Below are 20,915 nucleotides of genomic sequence, written 5' to 3'. Positions count from 1 at the left end.
CCACCAATGTTAAACCCTTTTGCTGGGGAAAAACACCTTTGTATTTTGTTACACACTGCAAACCATTTCAAATGAATTGCCTATTGGAAATACACTATGTATCATCCCAAGAGACCATATAAAACCAGTTTCCTCTGATGTGATCAATAAGTATGCTGTCCCACTTAATGGAAAGGGAGTATCAGTGTGGAAATACTGGGGTTGGTGCCCCAGATGATGTCACCTTCAGGATATAGTATCCAAATCTCGGTAAAAAGCATCACATATAAGACATTTTATGCATTTAAAGCCAATGTGAGGGTTTTTTTAGCTGGTTATGAAACAGACTGAAATTGATACTGATGCTTTTTTTTATGAGCTGCAAAAGCAAACGCAGCCATCACTAGCATGATAAGTTATTTCTATTGATACTAATCTGCTAAACTGTTGCAGATGATGAACTGCACTACCACGGCTTCCTTTGTTTACATTTTCTATCTGACTGAAATATTTGGCGGCTAAAAAAAAAGGCAGGAGGAGTTTTTTTGACACAAAACACTACTTAAACATATGTAAGACAAGATAAGAAATGAGACGAAAGGCACCACTTTGTCCACAGGTGGCACCAAATTTAATACAAACTAAAAGTCCCTCACAGGAGCTTTAAATGTAGTGTGGACAATATAAGAAAAACAAACCGTATTGCATCTCAGATGTGCTTTTTCCATTGGCTTTCCACTCATTAATCTTGACTTAATGCAAAGTTCAAAAAGAAAGGATATTCTGGATCAACTTTATGATGTCATATCATGGTTAAATTTATTCTGCAATGAAAAGGAGTCAGATGTGCATTAATGCAGCCAAATCCAAATCGTTGTTTATGAAGTAAATTACTGGAAAACATGGACTGCTTAATAGATTTTTACTCTTGATTAAGACCATCTTTCATCAGAAAGAGGATGAATATTGCTGCAGGGTTTGTTTGTATATAGCCTAGTTCAATACATCTGGAGCCACTTGCATTTGCAATATGGCAGTTAGAACTAAAATGGGTCTAACTAGAGTGGTATGGATGATACATAGACAGAGCTGATATAACATGGTGGCTCACTCATGCTGGAATTAAAGGTGTTTCGTTTTGATGCATTGATACGATCACCCCTGCTGTTCATTGGTCTGAATTACAGTAATATTGATTTACAGTGACAGTAACCAATCAATTTCAACAACACAACTGTCAAACTCTATCTCATATCCTCATGTGACATGCTGGTGTGTTACCAACACCACATTTAAGTCACATTTTAAGTGTATGAAAATTTTATAGAAGTGTTTGATGAAGAGGCAAACAGCTGCCGTCAAATGAGAGATCACAGCCGTCAGAGTGGAAATGTGATAAATGGTGTCGTCTGACACATGGTAAGAGCATCGTTTTTCACCCTTAAGCAAAAGAGGCACAACTACTGGGAGCTTGTGTTTGCAGGAAAGCTTCTTAATACATGCTTATGGTATTTATGGTTTGCTAGGTGGCAGAGCTGTGATAAGGTGGAGTCACTGAGCAGAGAAGCAGAACAAGATTGCTTCACTTTTTTATGAATGAGGCCTAGGTCTATTTGTTGACACTGAAGGGAGAATGTTTTTACTGTAGCAGTGGGTTTTAGGAAATCTCAGCTCAGGAGTTGTAGCCGAAGCAGAGTACTTCATGAGAGGTTTTAAAAAAATTAAGTGCAGTCAGTGCGCAAGAATGACTTATGTATGTAAGAAGGCGTTACAAAATATTCAGTAAATTTTTTTATACATTTGTTGTGGTTTGTTTACATATCAAAAACTAAACATTGTAAACAAGAAAACCAACAACAAGCTCTGGCATGTGCATGATAATCAATTCCATATTAAAATATGCATAAACATTTTAGTTGTTTCTGATATGAGACATGTTTGCACAATGAGCAACGTTATCCACTGAGTTAGGCTCGGTTAATGACTTCACTCATGGTGCAAATATCAGTTGAACTTCTAAGTTATTAACTTCACACAGTCTCTGGTCCTTTGGGATGTTTAAACCTACCAACTTCCAGAGTCAGAGGAAGGATTCCTTTTCTTAACTGAGAAACCAAGGATCTCTGACTTCTTTATCGGTTAGCTCTGACATACAATTCAGAACCATAATCGTGCATGATTTAAATGTATGTCCTTTAGTTAGGTTTTACCAAGACATTGTTTAACCATTTCTCTTCAAATTGAGGTAACTTTTTCTAATAGCGTTAAAGCTACATGGCAATCTTTTATGCATATTGTAACTCAGTTTCGCCAAAAACAACATGAAGCTTTGCAGTCCATGGAGAATTCTGTACATCTTTATAAATGTACTATTAAAGGTTACTTCCTTTATCATATACATTTCAAATAGATATTTGTAAGAAAGAATTATTAAAAGGTAATCAAACTGCAATGCAAAGTCATATGTGGCACTAATGTAACTTTTAGACCTGGGATTCTCTGCATAGATTTGTTTTCACAGGAACCTGCCCTAAAATAAAACCCATGATATGGTCACTTTAATTCCTTTTATTACAGTTAACACAGTTCTAGCAGCTTTAGTTTTATATTGGTTTAAGGACATCTGCTCTAGAATAAACAGCAAAGCTTTTTCAGTCTGAGCTGTGCAAAATAAATTAGCATTCTTTTCTAGCAGCCAACAGATTATACCTTCAAGTGTATTGTAATAGCCCAGCAAACACAAGATTCCTTGCAGATCCTCTGTGTATTTTGAATCAGGCCTGAAAGAAATGGGCTGATTCCAAAAATACAGCCCTCTAGAGAGAGTGAAAGAGAGCGGGCTCATCTCCAGATCTCTGCCTACGCTGCTCTGTGCACCCCACATGCATATGCCTCATTACACCATTGCAGGAGTGTATCAAGAATAGTCTAGTGGATGCAAGATGTAGCCCGGGCAGCATCAGCTGTTGGAAATGCTATTAAATACCATGAGACAGTGCAAATTTTTAGTGTTTAATGCAAGTCTTACTCATGAGCAGAGATGTCCTCTTTGAATATGAGAAGATTATTTGATTCTCTTCACATTCACATACTGAACAGATGTTCTTTTAAAGTGCATTCAGGTCAAAACAGCAGCATTTAGAAGATTTTTTAATTTATGCAAACCTGATGCAATAATTGCATGTTTAATTATTTTAACTGACTACTGATTTTGTCTTTAGTTGTTGGATTTCTAAGCTCAGGAAATTGTGAAATACTAAAAAAGATGTAAAAGTAAAAATCGTTCAAATTACCTGAGTGAAATGCTGACACGCTCAAAGCTTTCAGGATGTTGTTCTGTAGGCTAGCTTGACCTCTGACCTCCCTGTGGAGGGATACAAGGGTGGAGGGCAGGGGAAAAGATAAATTTCTTTGTTTGGATCAATAACACGCTCATTTAGGAAAAGCATTTAATGTAGCTACCTGCTACTGCCACCATCTGCTTCCAGGTCCCATTATAACGGAGCCACTCAGTAGATGACCTTGTGATAATGGTCAGGCTTAGCAGGTGATTCATTGTTTGTTTGTGCTTATGGGTGTGTTGGAGGGTCGGGTTGAGTTGGAGGATGGGCAGTAGTGTCAGGAATATAAAGCTGTCATCATATGTGCCATTGTTTTCCCTGCATACAAACAGGCTTTAATCAAAATTTACATCTTTTCTCCTGCAGTTGCCGCAAGTGGAGTGTATGCAGATGTTTTTTTAATGATTTCACACAGCTGCATCATCTCATTTTAATTGTTTAATCAGTGGTGAAAAGAAAAAACATAACAGAGGCATAGACAGGAAGATTCAGAAGAAAAGCAATAGGAGAATGCAACATTTCTGATTATTTGTAGACTATCCCCTTGTTTGGAGTTGCCTGAGGTGCGCACACATGACGGTTCTCTCTTTGATGAAACAGACACTGAGAGAGGTGTTCCCAGGGAGCTTGAAGCTGCAGAGATACACACTAGATGAATCGATCAGGTTCCACTCCTCCTGCAGTTGCTATAGCAACGCTGAGGTCTATCTACTCGTGGCCCGTCAAGATATTGTCGAAGCATGGTGATGAAAAATGAAGCAAACTTGTCAAGGAAAGGAAACTGCACAGAATCTTAAAAAGCTTTACAAGCTACCATCTTGACCTCATCTCAGTTTTACTAGTTTTCCTTTTGATTCCTGAGTTTGATGTAAGATTCAACAAGGGAGGACTTGATGATGAAGTTGCATAAACTTCACTTTTTTTTGCTTCAATTCCTCTGAAGTGGCATGATATTGAAGTCTTGTTTGCAATCTCTTTTCTTCTATTTTCCCACAATGCAGACAGCATCCCCTCAGATTTAAAGGACCCCTTCTACACAGACCAGTATGAGCAGGAGCATCTGAAACCTCCTGTGGCCAGCCTCCTTCTCTCTGCAGATCTCTACTGCAGGGCTGGCAGCCTCATCCTTAAGAGTGACACTGCCAAACCCCTGCTAGGTCATGATGCCGTCATTCAGGCACTGGCTCAGCGAGGACTCTATGTCACCGACCAGGAGCGACTGGTGACCGAGAGGGACCTACGAAAGAGGCCTCTTCAAATGGTAAGTCAGATATTTGTAATACTTTTTGAACTTCAGAGGTGATTAAGAGATTATGGTCTGGATGCAAGCACTTCAGTTCATAGCTAAGCCAGAGTGTTCTTCTATAATTCAAACTAATCTCTATTTTGAGTCTTACAAGCTGTAGATTTCAAATAGCTGCTCTAAGTTTCTTTCCCTCCAGCTTTGAGGCATATGTCAGGTTGATAATAATTTTCCTCATTCCACCTGTCCGCCAAGCGTGTCTTTTAAACTTGTTTTAGTCAGGTAAGAGCACATTCTTGAAAGGCCAGGTACAGGAACATCAAGAACTGTCTCCATTTACACAACAATGTCTTTACTTTTAATATCATCAGTCAGGTGATTTAAAAAGTTAAAATGTCTAAATTTTAATGATTGATTGAGTTTTGGGAAGTAATGAAGCTTTATAAAAATTACTGATTATCATTCATATTTGCAACCAAAAGCTTTTGCATTGATAGATTGCACAAAATGTTTCTCACATTTTAATTTCTTCCAGAATCTGATTAAAGTTTGCAATAATGCACCTGAGACAGTCCTATTTAATACAGAAGGAAGTTGCACATGAAAACCTCATAGTTTTTTGCAGTTTTGGTGTTGCCCTTGGTTTTGATATTATGTTTTTTAGAGTTTAGCATGTGGGCTGTTAAGAGCCAGAAATTTGTTAATAAATGCACTGAGTTAACCTTGATTAACTGACCTTCAGGCTTACTGCTGAGAGGGATCAATGCAGTTGTTCTGCAGGCATATTTTTCAAACATTTGCCCATTCAGTTGAAAGTGGCCAACCACTGGTGTTGCTTAGAGGGATGTTTCTATCCAGTCTTTAATTTGCCAAGTATATAAAAAAGGTCACTAAAGTCTGACAATTCCATTTTTCCTTCATGGGCAATAACCACCGATAAAAATAAAAAGGCTTTAAAGACCCACACGTGTTAAAAAGATAACTCAAAACCACCACAACCCATTAAACACATAAAACCAACACAGGAAGCAACAATGGATAAACTGTGTAACTGTACAAGCAAGCCTGAGGGTGTTATTTTTCCACACCCCCTTACCAATTTTTAACACAGTCTGGGGATCCAAACAGACAGAAAACAGTGGTACAATCCCACTTAGACCTTGAGGCCTTTGCTGCCCATTGTGGATCTGTCATCTATCTCTTCCCATCTTCATCACTTTTCTCCATCTCTCTGTGCTGGAGCTCTTTGACTTTGTGAGTGAGAATGAGAGCTCCTCATTATTTGTCGGGCAAAGTCTCAATAGGAGGCTTTATTGCTTCAGTGAATAGCAATTGAGACACAATTAGTACACAGTTTGCCTGCAGTCTGTTTGTAGAGTCTCGCTGGTTTTAATTTCCATCCTATGCTAATTCCAGAGTTATTTAAGCTTTGTTGGGGTTTACTTTTAGAGCACTTATTTTGTGAATACAACAAGCATTTTAAACAAACTTATCTCCCAAAATCACTTTTAGACTTGGACATTTAAAGCCTTACTAACTACAGATCTGTGTGTACATTTTCTTTGCATACATCTTTGTGTGATATGTGTTGTCATCTTTCTAAGATAAGATCAACTTTATTGTCCCACAGAGTGTGTGGCTTGGGCTCTTCAACAATCAACAACATACAGATTGCATATGAAAAATTAGTATCAAAAAAAAAAAATACCATAAAAACCTAGAATATAAAAACCAATGTTATATTCTCAGAGTGCCAGTGCAAACATGCAAGAGAAATCACAGCCCGGTCCATGACCCTGCCTGACTTATTTGAAGCCATTAAATAGCTTTATAGAGATTAATTTTAGCTGCAAAGATCATAAATGGTTTTCCAGAGAACCACAGTGTGTTTGCACGTATCTGCATGACCAAGCAAGTTGCCGTTAATGTGAAAAATGAGCTGCCATAGGAGTGTGAAAGCACCTTCTGCCATTGCACTCTCCATCCTCCCTCTACCTTCCATTATGTTTAATCCTTTAATCCTGCTTCCCTACTTTAACGCATCCCATTTTGGCCATCACCTTAACATTTACTCTCTCTTTGTCTTCTCTTTAATCTCTCTCCTTTTCACCCGCCTGTCTTCTAACCTAATTGAAATCTCTGAAATCACCTTCCTTCCTCACCTTTTCATTCATTAACTTTATTCCTACATTCTCCTTTTATCTTCAACTTTTATCCACATCTTTGTGTACTTTTAAAGACTATTTTTGAGGCCTTTTGCCTTTATTGGCTGGACAGCTAAAAGGAGAAAGGGAGACGGTGGGAGAAGACATGCACCCAATAGTGACAAGATTGGTAGTCAATACTTTGAACAATGTGTGAAAGACTGCAGCGTCTGTATGGGTGCTTGCTCCGCCAGCTGAGCTTAAAGACCCTGTAAAGTGAAAATGAATCTGTATTTAGGTTTGTTGTATGACAGATCACCACGTTATGAAACCCTGAATAAAATTTAAGTCAAATAAAACATCTGTAAGTTTAGAAAATTAAGCTTCAAAATCATGAAAAATGAGGCTGTGAATTCTGCACCAGGATGATGTGGGTGTGTCTGTTGAATGAGCTGAAGCCACGCCCACTCAGGAGAAATATGATCTTCTCAGATTTGAAAATATTACAATCTAAATGTTGACCTTATGGGCAGAGTGCAGCTGCCTGACTCTGTGCCAGAGAAGAGACAGAGTCCGTTTTCTTGCTCGAATCAGGATAGGTTTGGCAAATTTACCCCACAATGAACAGAAAAACAGCATTAAACTGACTGTTAACTTTCAATAAAAGCAGTGACATCAGCTAACAACAGACTGTACTGAGATGAACTGCTCTGTGATTTTATATTGTAGCACTAGGTGAAAAACTTTCCAACAGTCCAAATCCAGAATTCAGTCACATATGGATCTGAGTGTTTTCACATGTTTACAGCAACCATATTCCAACATATATAGTGTGTTAAGACAAAAACTCTGGATTTCACTTTACAGGGTCTTTAACCGGCACTCTTCGTGCATTTTTTATTTCTGCTCTCCTCATCTTCCTTTCATTTGCCCGTCTCAGTCAATCTACCTAATCACCCTCCTATCTTCCCTGGCTTGTTTTTTCTGTTTTGCTGTGAGTGCTGTTGAGAGATTGGCACAGCTGTAAGAAAGAAATCCCACACATTTAACAACTTACTGCTTAATTAATTCTTGCAACATTTTTATTTACATTTTGTTGTTGCATCAGCTCTGTAGCACCAATATGATAAATACTGATGGTTTAATTGTAGAAAACTAACTGATACTAGTTTTTTTGTTAGTAAATCAGATTCAGTGTCATTTTAGAAGACACTAAAAGGATGCAGCAGTGCTCCATGATGTTTTCTGTTGAGGACATTACACTCCAGAGACAGTTCACGTGCGTACCTGCTGTGCTGTGGAAGGACAGCTCAGATGGGGGATAATCTATTATTTAGAAACTGCTTCAACATCTATCGAAGCGTAGCCAGTGCTGTCCAGGCTGGCCTCTCCAAGAAGAGCAGAGATGGAAGAATAAAGGCTATTTTTAAAGCTTGTTTTCTGATTTGAAAAGCTGTCCTTGTTGAAAAATTATCTGTGGTTTTCCTCCTGAAGACTGTGATGCAGTGAGAGACTGAGCACCTTCCTGCAGCCTTATCTGTAAGCTGCTCTGGATAAAAGCTCCTGCACTGCAATAAAATGCTGTTTCACTGCATTTTAGCTAAGCTTTTTATCTTTAGTCAGCAGTTTGCATGAGAATTTTCAGAATAAGCAACTTTAAGGGGATGTTGAAGGGAGTTTTAGTAGGTCAGTCAGCAGCAGAGTTCGACGATGCTGATGTTTTGTCTGACAGATGCCATAACTGAGCACTTTTACTGACAGTTTCACAAGGCTGCCAAAACCACTTTCCCTTTATTCTGTCACTATTTTGCCCACTCATCCTTCTGTTTTCTGCCATGTGACGGATTCCCACATGTGAAGACACGGGATCCGAATCGCAGTTATCGCCCACACTGAGTCGCCTACACTCGCTCTGCATCGCTGACACTGTCCTCCACCTGTAGTGCTCAGGGAGAGAAAGGGAGGGATGTGGAGGTGGGCTAACAATATTATTCTAGCACTACACATTACAGTCCACGTGAAGCACAGCTGCGAGAATGTCATTGCCAAAACTGATTATAAAGCTTTAATTGCTTTCAGTTTCTTCATTGTAATTTTCAAAGTATTACTTCTGCATTAACATAGAGAAAACTGCTTGGTCAAATCTCCAACAAAGTTCTGCAGATCATTTGTTAAAGTTTATTTTTCAAACTCTAATGACAGACAGCATAACCAGTTGACTGAATAAAAATATAGTACCTAGCTTTCTGAATCTGTTTACTGACTTCAAGCCTGGCCTGGTTGCTATAGAGATGTTACAGTGAGTGGGTTGCAAGTTACGTCAATAGCCACAAAAGCTAAAAAAAAAACAAAACAGGATGATAAGTGAGAATATGTGCCTGCGTATCTGTCCATGCATATATTTCAACTAAGTGTGTAGTGGAGTGTATTCTGAGTTTGTTCAGGTATCTATGGTCCTTAACTGTAGACAGTAGAGTGGCACAGAAGTGCTCCTCACAGCTGTAAGGCTGCTTTGAGTCTTTTGTTAGCATGAAAAAGTAAATCTAGTCTTGTCAAGATAAATCAAACGGTGCTAAACTTTTAAAGGGATGGACCACCTCAGATTGTAACATAGAATTATTATTATATTTAAAAAAAAAACACACACACGAAAGGCAAACAGGCTGTTTTGCACTGAGAAGAGGTATCCATCTAGCTATTCTGCCATAAGCCCAGATCAGTGGAGGGCTGCAATGATGGTTGTCCTTTTGGAACTTTGTCCCATCTCCACACAGGATCTCTGGAGCTCACTCAGAGTGAGCATCCGGTTCTTGGTCATCTCCCTATCTAGAGCCCTTCTCCCTGATTAGTTAGCTTGGCCAGGCGACCTGCTCTTGGAAGAGTCCTTGTGGTGCCAATTATGGAGGCCAGTTTGCTCTTGGGAACTTTCAGTGTAGCAGATTTTTTGTAGCTTTTTCCAGATCTGTACCTTGTAGCCATCCTGTCTTGAGCCCTGCAGGCAGTTCCTTTGACCTTATGGCTTGCTTTTTGCTCTGATATGCATTGTCAGCTGTGAGGCCTTCTGTAGAGAGGTGTGTATCTTTCAAATCACGTTTAATCAATTGAGTTGACCTCAGGTGGACTCCAATGAAGGGATAGAAACATCTCAGATACCTATGCTAAATTGCAAGTGTTTTGCAAAAGGTCTGAATAATTATGTTAATATGACATTTCAGTTTTTCCTTCTTAATACAGTTGCAAAAATGTCTAAAATCCTGTTTTCAATTTGCTACAATGGGGTACAAATTATAGATAAATAAGAGAAAGAAATGATTTTTTCAACTGTAGCATCAGGCTGCAACAATTTCACAACTGACTATTTTTATTATCCAAAGGATAGTGCTCAGGGATGCAATAGATGCAAAATTTAGCATACTAATGCTGAAGGATCCTTTCAATTCAAAGGATAAATTCACTTCTACTTTATTCATAAAGAGATTTATTCTTTGGCCCGTGTTGAAACCATGCTACCTTTGTGTAAATACATTCTTCAGATGCATTGTTCACCACGTGGCAGATCAATACTACCTATTTAATATGAGGGCAAAGAAACACATTCAGGTGGTTGTTACTTGTATATAACAATCAGATGTCTTTATTCGTTGTACAGTTTGGATAGAATATTTTTGATATGTAATTAAGTCTCAAAAACACATAGTACACAGTACTTTGATATTATATTTATATTAGATAGTGACTGTCAGTTCACTGTGTGACAGTTGATTCATCAGCTCATGTGCGGCATTGGATGAATCGACATGAAATACACTTCCTCCTCCTCTTTCTCTCTCTCTTCTGCTGCCTCCATCACATCCCCTATTGGGCAGGCGCTCCGTTTCCATGGTTACACTCCAGTAGGCAGGGTGTGTATGTGTATGTGTGTAGGTGGGAGTGGGGGAGCTTTATTCCTGCATATGGCGTTAGCACAGTGTGTGCTCATATGTGCAGCCATGAACTGTGAGAGCACTGCCACATTGTGAGGCAGAGGAAACTGAGCGGCCTGACTGAAGCAGGCAGATGACATTTCTACAACACTGCATGGCACAGAAGGATGCGCAGACACTCAATAGTTCATAAGGAGAAGTATAGAAAGCTAACCTCAGTGCTTAAAAAATTCTTCTACACATCAGACTGGCTTCCTTGTCCTTGTTCTTATGAACAAAGACAAGCTGAAGCAGCAGGGTGGAAGGGAAGCCCATCCAAGTACTTTCCATCCTCACAGCTTCAGTGGAGTCACAGCCAGTATGTAACGCTCAATGCCATCGGCTTCTCCCAGGCTGCACAGTATGGATGGGTGGGCAGTGAGCACATAGTGTGATGCCCTGAGTCCTGTCGCCTCTCTGTCCTGACTGGGATGAGACTCTGTGTTAGGATAATAAGTGTTGATAATAGGATAATATAATAATATAATAGGATAATAAGAGCGATGTCCTGGCAGAATGGTTTTCTCAACAGTAACTTAAGTTCTGCTACACAGAACCTGTCTGATAGCAGTATGATTAAAGAAATATGCATTTTATTAGAATTTTGCAACAGCAGTAACTGAATCGAGCTGGTCTATAGCTTGAACTTCATCTGACTGCGCCACAGGGATCATACCCAAAAAGCATTTCTCTTTTCAATAAAAATAATGTCTCTCCTCTACTGCAATAAATTCAAACTTTGCCTATGTTTACTTCAAAGGCTCATACTGTGGTAATGATAAAATCGGGGGGGGGCTTTGTGCACTCTTAGGCTGCTGAAATTAGATTTGCTGATATTGACTTAAACTATGATAAAGCAGTTATTAAATAGTTTATACAAAGGTCTTTTGATAAGAAGAGCATGCATAGACCTTTTTAGGGGTTTATCAGTGAAACAATTCAAATCTATGTTGATTTTTGGTGGCAATGTGTCACTTTTTCTTCACTCTTGGGCCCTGGGGGGCTCTGCTTTTCTTAGGTATGTGGGGAGGTCCAAGGAAAAACGATGTGATATGTTTGTTGCCTCATTAAGTTCATTTAGGGATAACTAACACATGAGCCAACTAAGCACAGAAGCTAAGCAGTAGCACACCCTGCTTTCTCTTCTGACATCTTGTGCTGGCCAAAGAGTGTTGAAGAAACACTGGCATTAAGGTGAAATTACTTTATATTGTATTTTATCCATTCTTTATTCACTTAATGTATGCAAAGCTAAGGCTTGCAAATTACATTTTGCCAAGCTCTCATGCAGCACACACATACAGCTTTCAAGTCAGCATGTCTGTGTGTTAATGGACTGTATATTAACAAGGACCGGGATATGGTGCCACTGCAAAAAAAGAATTCACGCACCTAGGATTAGCCTTGTTTAATTGAGCATCATGCCATTGTAACCTATGGCCAGAGACAAACTTGCTACAAGACCCTAGGGTCAGTTTGAGGCACCAGCTGTGCGGGCGCAAGAAGCAGTATTCAAATGTTTGGTAAAGGCACTGTGGAGGTGGATGAGTAATGACAGTCAATACAGCAGTAGAGACAACAGCAGCAGAGTTTTAAAGACAAACTGATACACCAGTTCTCCACATCTTTAGCATGGGTTGCTGTAATTGCATTCAGACATGTCTTTCAAACCAGCTGGGACAGGTTGAACTTCAAGAAGTCAGTGTTAAACCTGTTCAAAGAATGACAATAAGAACAATTCAAAAAGTGATCCTTTAAACTTGTAAACTTCAGTCGAAGGTACGTCTGTGTCTGACTGTATCTGTTTCACTAACTTCACATCTGATGAGGATGTTTTGATATAACAAAAAGCTAAAATAAGAGTCAATTGTGACAACTCTCACAAGACAAGCTGTCGGTGTGGCTTTCTGCTCTGGTTTTAACAAGAACAGCGTTCCAGTTTGCAGTAAACTGCAGTGGTCCTACTGCAACATCCAAGCTAACAGCTAATGGTGGATAATACTGGACAAGCCCACCGCAATGATACAGACATTGTCTTTTATCTCCTCTGCTTTCTTGTCTGTCTGTTAGAGAAGCTAACACTAACATGAACACTTTAAGGAGATTATTAAAGGAGATGATACCACGCAGCCTAGGTACGTCGTCGACGCGACACCGTCGTTGACCATTCGAAGTTCCGCGTCGAGGGAACGCATCGTTCTGTAATTCACCACCATGTCGTTAGGGGGTGTGGCTGTGTGTGTGTGTGGTTTCACACCCGAATCCTTGTTTATCTTCATGGTGACCGAGGTGGAGCGGGTGTGTTTGGAGTTGGAGCTCATCAATATCGACGAACAAATTCTTTTGTTGCAAATGTTGAAGAGCAGGCGACAGGAAAGACATTTGCAGAGTCGAGGCTGAGAACGGGTGAATTTACCACACTGGTCCGCCCACTGAGGGACATGGATGAAGAAATGACATTTTGAGCGGACCAATCACAGCCCTTGCGTTGCCATGAAACATAGTTAGAATTTTTTGGAGGTGCGCATCAGGCTACCGTGTAGGGGTTCGCGTTGATGCAGAGGGCTACACGTAGCTACGCCGTCAACGCGACACAGAAGCATAAATCAGGCTTTAAGCTGTTAAACTGTGGCAAAAAAATCACTTCTGTGCAGAGCTTGCATGTTCTCCGAGTGGCCTCCTTCCACCACCAAAAACATGCTTGTTATGTAAATTTATGACTCTAAATTGCCCGTAGGTGTGAGTGTGAGCGTGCCTGGTTGTTTGTCTCCATATGTCTGCCCTGCACCAAAATGCAGGCAACCAGTCCAGAGCATACCCCGCCTCTCGCCCAGTGACAGCTGGAGTAGGCTCCAGCCCCCCGCAACTCCAAACAAGATAAGCGGTGTAGAAAATGGATGGATGGATGTTTATTATTAAGTTATGCTGCCTACATCCAACTGATAGGCACTGAGGCGTAAGAATGTTTCTTCTGCTTTTGACCCTTGAAACAGGTCTCAATTAGTCCAAACGCCTCTGAGCATTCAAAACCAAAAAAATTGCTGACCTGTGTTGTATCAGCAGACACAAAATGTGGGTTTTATTTGACTGTTTTCAACTCAGTTCTGGTTCATGCTTCATCAGATTAACTAAAAAAGGTGAATTCATTTTACTATCCACTATACATTTTAATTTCTTTTACTTTTTACACACAGAAAAAGATAAAAAGCAGAATCCCTCAGCAGGTAATGCTACATCTTTTGTTCTGGTGTGAAAGCACAGTAAGCTCATTATACTGATAAAAAAAAAGTCTAATTCTCTAATGATTGTCGAGCAGGGGATTAAGTGACAAACCATCCTTATCCTGCAGATATATTGAAAAAAAAATCACCTTTTTCATTATTACTGATTACACATGTAAAAAACAGTCGGCTATAATAACACTTGGTTTGTAATTTCTTTATGCTGCTTTAGATTTGGACATTGTGGATAAATCCTTTATACACTGGCCTGTGCATTGGTTACACCAGGGTGGCATGCATTTTGACTGCAATTTTGTGTCACTTATGAATTAAACATGTCAAGAAATACTCTACTTGCACAATATTAGAAATAATGGATTTATAATTGAAATTCATTCAATATTTAGAGAACAATGCATTCCTATTATCTTTGACTGTGCATAGAAGCACGGCAGAACCAACAATACAGCAATTAATTTTCTATTTGTCTCCACATAAGTAGATATTAAGCACAGACAGAGAGTTATGATCCTAAACAGCAGAGTTAAAATTAGCTAACGCTCTGCAGATAATCTGCAGCACTGCCCTTTTTGTTGGAGGCCCAGCTTTGGGCTGCAGGCACGGGGAGCTCACGCAGAGTTAAATGGAGACAAAGGGATAGAGAGATAAAGCAACTTTTTTTACACAAAGACATTCAGTCGTTTTCAAACTAACTTAGACACTTGCTTAGTCCAAGCATTTGGTAAATTGACACATTTTTTTGTAAATTGAGTGGTATTTCCCTTTATGTAAATCCTGAGGGCCTCTCTTAACATGATGGAAGGATTTGCAGTGCAGGCATATCTCCAGGCTGGGTGCACACTGGCTGGTTTCCATCATCCTGTCCCCAGATACTGTTCTAAGGTTAGCTTTGAGGTTTCCATATAATTGCTGGTTTGGGTCTGGAGCATATGGAGGACGAAGGTATGCTGTTTAAAAAAGCTCCACTCCCACAACTGATGCCAAACCTCACAGTTTTTATTTTTGGCATTTTGTGCATCCAAAAGTCTGCACAGGCTCATGTGGAAGTGTGTGTGTGTGAGAACATTTTTATTTCCGCTCACAATTGGGCAAGCTGTTAGGGGAATTGTGCCATCACTGCATCCACAAACAAAAGACTGCAGAGAAAAAAGGACAGAATAGGGAAGGATTTTTGTTTCCACAACTTTATAAGGCTATTGTGGGAGAAATAGATAAAAGACACACAACATTAGCTATGTGATTAATAATTTAGCTTTGTATGTATTCTTAACTTCAATTCAGTTCTTTGATTTATCACTAAACTTAGTCCTATTTTGGTATCCATTGTCTTAAACGAGTGTGACCTTAAATCACATTCAGTCAGTCTATCCATTAATCTTTATGCCCCAATTCATAACAAATGTTATCTAAAATAGGTCTGACATAGTCTTTATTGCATTATTTACAAAAACCCAACATTAAACTAAACTTAGCAGTTTTTAAAAAAGTTACAGTTGCAAGGAAGACGCGCCTTTGAATAGGCAGCACTGTGAATGATGTACTTCTTGAAAGCTGAACTTTTTTTTAGGTTACCTAGAGGGATTTAACAGATGCCTTTCAAAAACTAAGGCATGTTTTTAAATGATTTCAAAAGGTTTATTTTACCCATTTTTATTAAAATATTTGTTAAATGTTGTATAAGAATGTGGTCGTTTGGGGAGATTTACGCTCTAATCAAAGTGATGTCTGCACATGCATGGCTAGGTTCAGCTACGCTTCAACTACCCTCAGCTACAGTGGAGGACCCTCTGGCTGAAAAGTCTGAGAACCCCAGCTCTAAGATGCCCTTCGGGTGGACAGATGATAAAATGCCCTACAGTGTGTCCCCTCAGTGGAAAAATCCAGATAAATTGCCCCCTAAAGGGCACATGTCCAAAAGTGAAGAAAGTGCAATAAGATGCCATAAGTTCCCCTTTATTAAGTGCATTTGTACTGACCAAATGATTGATTAAATAGCTAAAAAAAAATTCCTGATTTGATTTTTACCAAGGTATAGCAGGTATAGTCACATAATAATAATAACAAAGTCTAGACTAGTTTAGTCAGGGTTTCCAACTTTTCCACTATAAATTAATTCTTGTGTGCCGGCTTCCCTTATTAATTTTTTTACCCGTGTCTCCCCAGCATCCTGAGCCCGTAGGTGCTACAGGGGACATAAACAGCTCCTTCTGAGACTCCAAAAAGATTTGAGAAATATCAGTATTTGTGAATTTGAGTGAACCACTTTGGCTCTCTTTCTCTCTCTTAAATATAAGAAAAATTTCAGTACTTTTTGATGCTATCAATCATCACAATAAAATGGTAATAGTTTGGTTCATAAAAGAAAACTTGGCACTGCTTATATGAAGATCAGCTGTTGAGCCTTCTTGTGTGTAATCCTTTATTCCTCATCAAAGCAGGGATCATATATTTTATGAACAGGGCTAGAAAAGCCATTGCTTTTTTCACTCCTTTTCTTTCAATTTTACTGTACTGACCTTGAATAGAGAGGCCAGCTGAGAGCTTTTCCATGTCCAGCTGAGTTTGCATGGATGTAGCTGAAGGAGGAAACGGTCAGTTTTTCTACATCATGCCCCAGCAGGAAGTCCGCGGTGCTGGACAGGGGAGCTTTAATACTGAAAGCATGCTGTGCTTCATTACAGCATCATTTACTCAGCCCTGATGAGGTCCAGAAATCCGCAGTGCAGAAGTTTATGTTTTTTGGTAAATGTTCATTTTTTACTCTGGAAGTTTCTTGGAAAATTTTAAAGGATAGCATAAAAAATCAATGAAGCCTTGCCTTCCAGTCAAAGAAGTACACAGTGAGTGCACCAGCTATGACCCACTGAAGCCCTCCAAGCTTTTACTGTAAGATGTGGTAAAGACATTACTGTAGTCAGTCTAGACCTTTTTGCAGATGACAGTGTGTGTTTATTCCAGAGAGCTCATAGGAGCATAAAAGCAGAGCAGTACCATGCATCCTTTAGGGCCTGGTTCAGGCTGTGACATGCAGTTCCAAACAAATACAACAGAGATTTTAGGAAAGAAACCATAATGATTTGAAATGCATCACATAGTGTTAGTCGCTGTTATTTCCGTCTTTTCTCTTCCATTGTGTGATTGTAAATCAGGCTTGTATGGTGGTTTATTCTCCGCCCTTTCACAGAGAGGCCGTATTAAAGACAAGCAGTGTTTGCCCTCCTTTCTCCCCAGGTGGAAACACAAAGAAGCAGCGATGTAGAAGCACAATAAAGACAGGATATTACTGTGAAGGAGCTTCTTCTTACCTCGTGAGAAATCAAAATACGATTTGTGGACATAATCAGCTTATATGAGAAAGCAAAAAGTGCATGTGTGTATGTTGGTCTTTGTTCCACGGAAAGGCCATGGACTGTATGGATGTGAAGAAGCAGGATTTTGGACCAGGGAAATTAATCTAATGGAGTGAAGTAGCAACATTTTCCCCTCTCGTATCCCCCTTATGCAGCATCTGATCCCAGAGTGCTTCAGTGGAGCTGCTCTGCGGAGGTTGTGCTAGACAGCTCTCAGGTATAGGAAGCTGTACGAAGATGAAGTAAAGTGATGCTGAAGGAAAGCATACGTCGAAAGGTTAGAAAACATGATGTAACAGAAAATCACAGAAAAATAGCTGATAAGAAATGACAGGCAGCCCTACTCTAATGAGAAAGGCTAACTCTTTCTCTGGGCAGTGAAAGATCTACCTCTATTCCTTCTCTCTCCCGTCGTCTCCAACTCTATATTGCCTCCTTCTAGCTTTCAGCTGACATTTACACACGGTCAGCTGATCCTGACCGTCTGCTGAATGCTTTTTCTGCAGCACATTATCTGCCTCATGTGCATGATTCATGAACACTGACTGCGGGGGACCTTTAAAGAGGCATCTTCCACATTAATTCACATAGAACGAGATGGTAACGTTTTTTATGGTGCAGCTAGCAAACACAGAGGCTCTGCTTTAAGGTCAGTTAATAAATATTTAAATGTGATTTGTTATCAGTCATGTTTATCAGACAGTCACGTGATATGGTATTTTTGCCTGTTTGTAAGATTTGCAGCTTTTCTACAGCAATTGTTTTACTGATCAGTTTTGAAGCCTTGCTGTAGTGATGTCAATAATATCATGGCATAAATATGGGCATAAAGCATCTTAATGTCTTCACTGAAGTGTCACAAAATGCATTATATGAGACAAATATGGGTTTTGTGTATTAGAAGTTAACAACAAAAGAGTGCAGATTTGTTCAAACTCACAGTTCCTGTTTTTCTGCTGTTACACATATCACATTTTCTTTATCCTGAGTCCAAAATAAATCCAAAAAGCATTTTTGCAAGACTAAGGTGACACAAACTAATCTTAGAGTAGTAGAATGCGAGTCGAAGCATAATCTGACTATATCAAAATGGTTTTAAAACATGGCCATACTTCTAATTATTTAACATGCACATGCTAAATGATTAAACATCACTTGTTTTCTAGGGCGGTCAGCACTAACACAGTAAATACGATGCAATTAATTTCCATAATAGTGCATTATCTTTCTATCCATAACTCACATACATTATTGTCCCTTTCAGCACATTTTGGGGTAAGCTACTGCAGTGTAATCATGCAGCCACTGTGATTTAAAATAAGTCCACCACTGCTCCTTAATGTCTCATTTCACTTTAAAGTCCCTGTAAAGGGATAAAAAAAAACCTAGCATGGGGACTCTAATAGACAGAGTGAACTGTTTCTGCTTTGAGAGAGACAAAGCCGTAGTCTTCTTTTAGTAATCGTCCAGGACTAAATACAAGTGAAATATGGTTTAAAACACACCTCCGGCTGGGAAGATGTGTGTTCCCTAGCCATTGCTGTTACAGCCAAACCCCAAATTGCTCCCATGAATGAAACTGTATTACAGGCAGTTGTGCGGTTTATGTAGCAGTCTCTGTTATCAGTGTGTGAATGTGGTTTAAATGGGTAAATGTGACACTTAATGTTACAGTCCTTTGAGACACAAAATACTTGAAATGCTCCACACAGATGTACTAATCATGTCAACACAAGTTTATATCTGACAGTCCTCAGATTATAATCCTACCATATGAATTTCTAATGATTGAGTCCCTATTGAAACGCTCTGTAATACATTACCATCAGAAGGGTTATTTTTCAGTGCTAGCAGTCTAAAGCAGACATGAATAAGCAGTTAATGAATACCTAAGAAGTGCATGGTGTAGAGCTGGCAATTAATCGAAAATAATCTGACATTTAGAGCCTCTAACTTACATAACCTGCCATGTCAATTATTTCAATTTAGGTAAAAAGTTCAATTAATTGTGATTTTGATTTTTGCCATAATCGCCCAGCCCTAGCATGGCGTGTAACGTTGTTGCTTCAAAGCAAGGGGGTTCCTAGTTCAGATCTCAGACAGGGCCTTTCTGTGCAGTTTGCATGTTCTGCCTTTACAACCATTTAACAAATGCTTTTATCCAAAGTGACTTACATCTGGGACAGGTATTCCCAACGTTAAGGACCTTGCCCAAGGATCCACACTGGACCCTCATGATCTGACTGGGATTTGAACCCCCAATCCCCCATACCCCAGTAGTGTGAAAGAAAAGTTCCCTTCTACTTTAAGGGCTAAAAAATCCTTTTGTCAAGGCTTACATGGCTAGAGGTCTGCATCTGGGGTCCAGTAGTCAAGATTAGCTCTCCTTGTTGTCATTTCCTTCCGCCAGACCACAGCAGACGCTTATCAATAACCTTAACTTCACATTGGAGAGGGAAGAAAAAGGGGCCTTTGAGGAATGACGTTTGTCCATTGGCCTTTTAAAAATTGCTTTTGCCCTGAGTCATTCATTTGTCAGTGGAGTCCAGGCCAGATTTGTCTCTGCTCCTAAAACTGATGACAGGATGTTTGTGTTTGGCTGCCTGTGTCTTTAGGATCATGTTTTGCACTGTTTGGACAGGCTAAATGCAGGCCAACAGGAAACATCTTAGCAGTGTATTATTAAATGAAATTGGTTTGCTGCAGGGGTGCCAGATCAGAGATAGTGGAAATTAAGCATTTAGCTAATGCAATTTCACACAAGAAATTCATCTAAGAGCTAAAACTGCAGTCTGAGCTGCTAATAAGACTGAAATCATTTCTATGGATTGCTTACATCAATTATACATTTTTGCATTTCACAGTTTCGGGAGAAAAAATCTATTACATATTGATGTTGGCTTTTATAGAAAGCTCATCTTGAATGATAATTGGTACAACAAGGTGGTAAAAATGTTTTTCTTGTGCAAAAATTCATCTGATTTTGACTGCAAACCTTTATGGCATAACTCTCTTGGTCTCCTCTGCCCTCACATTAGCAGGAAAAAGACACAAGCTGCTAGAGTAAGAGAACAGCACAGTCTCATCAGCATTACATCCATCATTAAACTCTTCAGTGGTGCTTAAATTCTTTGTTTTTATACTCTGTCTCTGGTGCACATTTTCAAGGGGCCTCTTCACTTTAGTGCTGATTAATTGGGTGAGCTCATGGAAAAGCTGCTGCTCAAGTATAAATATTTGGTGCTTCCCTCAATTGTGTTAAGAAATGGAGAGATCGCTGTATACAGTTGATTTGTATAGGCCTTAGCTATACTACCATGATGTGATATATATTTTTCAAAATGAACGAACCACTCTCAGTACCCATGACATGTGGGTACAGTTTCTGGCTAAAAAGATGATATGTATGTGAAGAAATATAAGAAAGAAAGCTGCTGGAGCTCTGTATTGGTCTCTTTCGACCTTGAAAAATATTTTATGCTAATTCTGATTTATTCTTTGCTGCTTTGAACTTCTCTTTCATAACATAGCAGCTGTTTCATGATGTAACATAGCTAGTTAGCATGGACTAATTAGCAGCAAGTCCTCAAAGACGAGTGAACAACTGTCTCTGGTCATTCTCTGTAATCTCATCCAGCACCTCATCCTCGTTCC

At 39.4% G+C, this 20,915-nt stretch overlaps 1 protein-coding gene across 7 annotated transcripts in view; it reads left to right on the top strand.

Annotated features, from left to right (window-relative positions):
* The window catches only part of camsap2a (calmodulin regulated spectrin-associated protein family, member 2a), a 69,752-nt gene that overhangs the window by 882 nt on the left and 47,955 nt on the right, over window positions 1-20,915 (top strand). For all 7 annotated transcript variants that reach the window (XM_041791251.1, XM_041791250.1, XM_041791246.1 and 4 more), the window contains exon 2: window positions 4,322-4,581. In XM_041791251.1, coding sequence (XP_041647185.1) covers window positions 4,322-4,581 — 260 coding nt within the window. The remainder of the gene's footprint in view (window positions 1-4,321; window positions 4,582-20,915) is intronic.

This window comes from Cheilinus undulatus, linkage group 7, assembly GCF_018320785.1.
Source record: "Cheilinus undulatus linkage group 7, ASM1832078v1, whole genome shotgun sequence".
NCBI lineage: Eukaryota > Metazoa > Chordata > Actinopteri > Labriformes > Labridae > Cheilinus > Cheilinus undulatus.
This window is presented reverse-complemented; position numbering and strand designations above follow the sequence as displayed.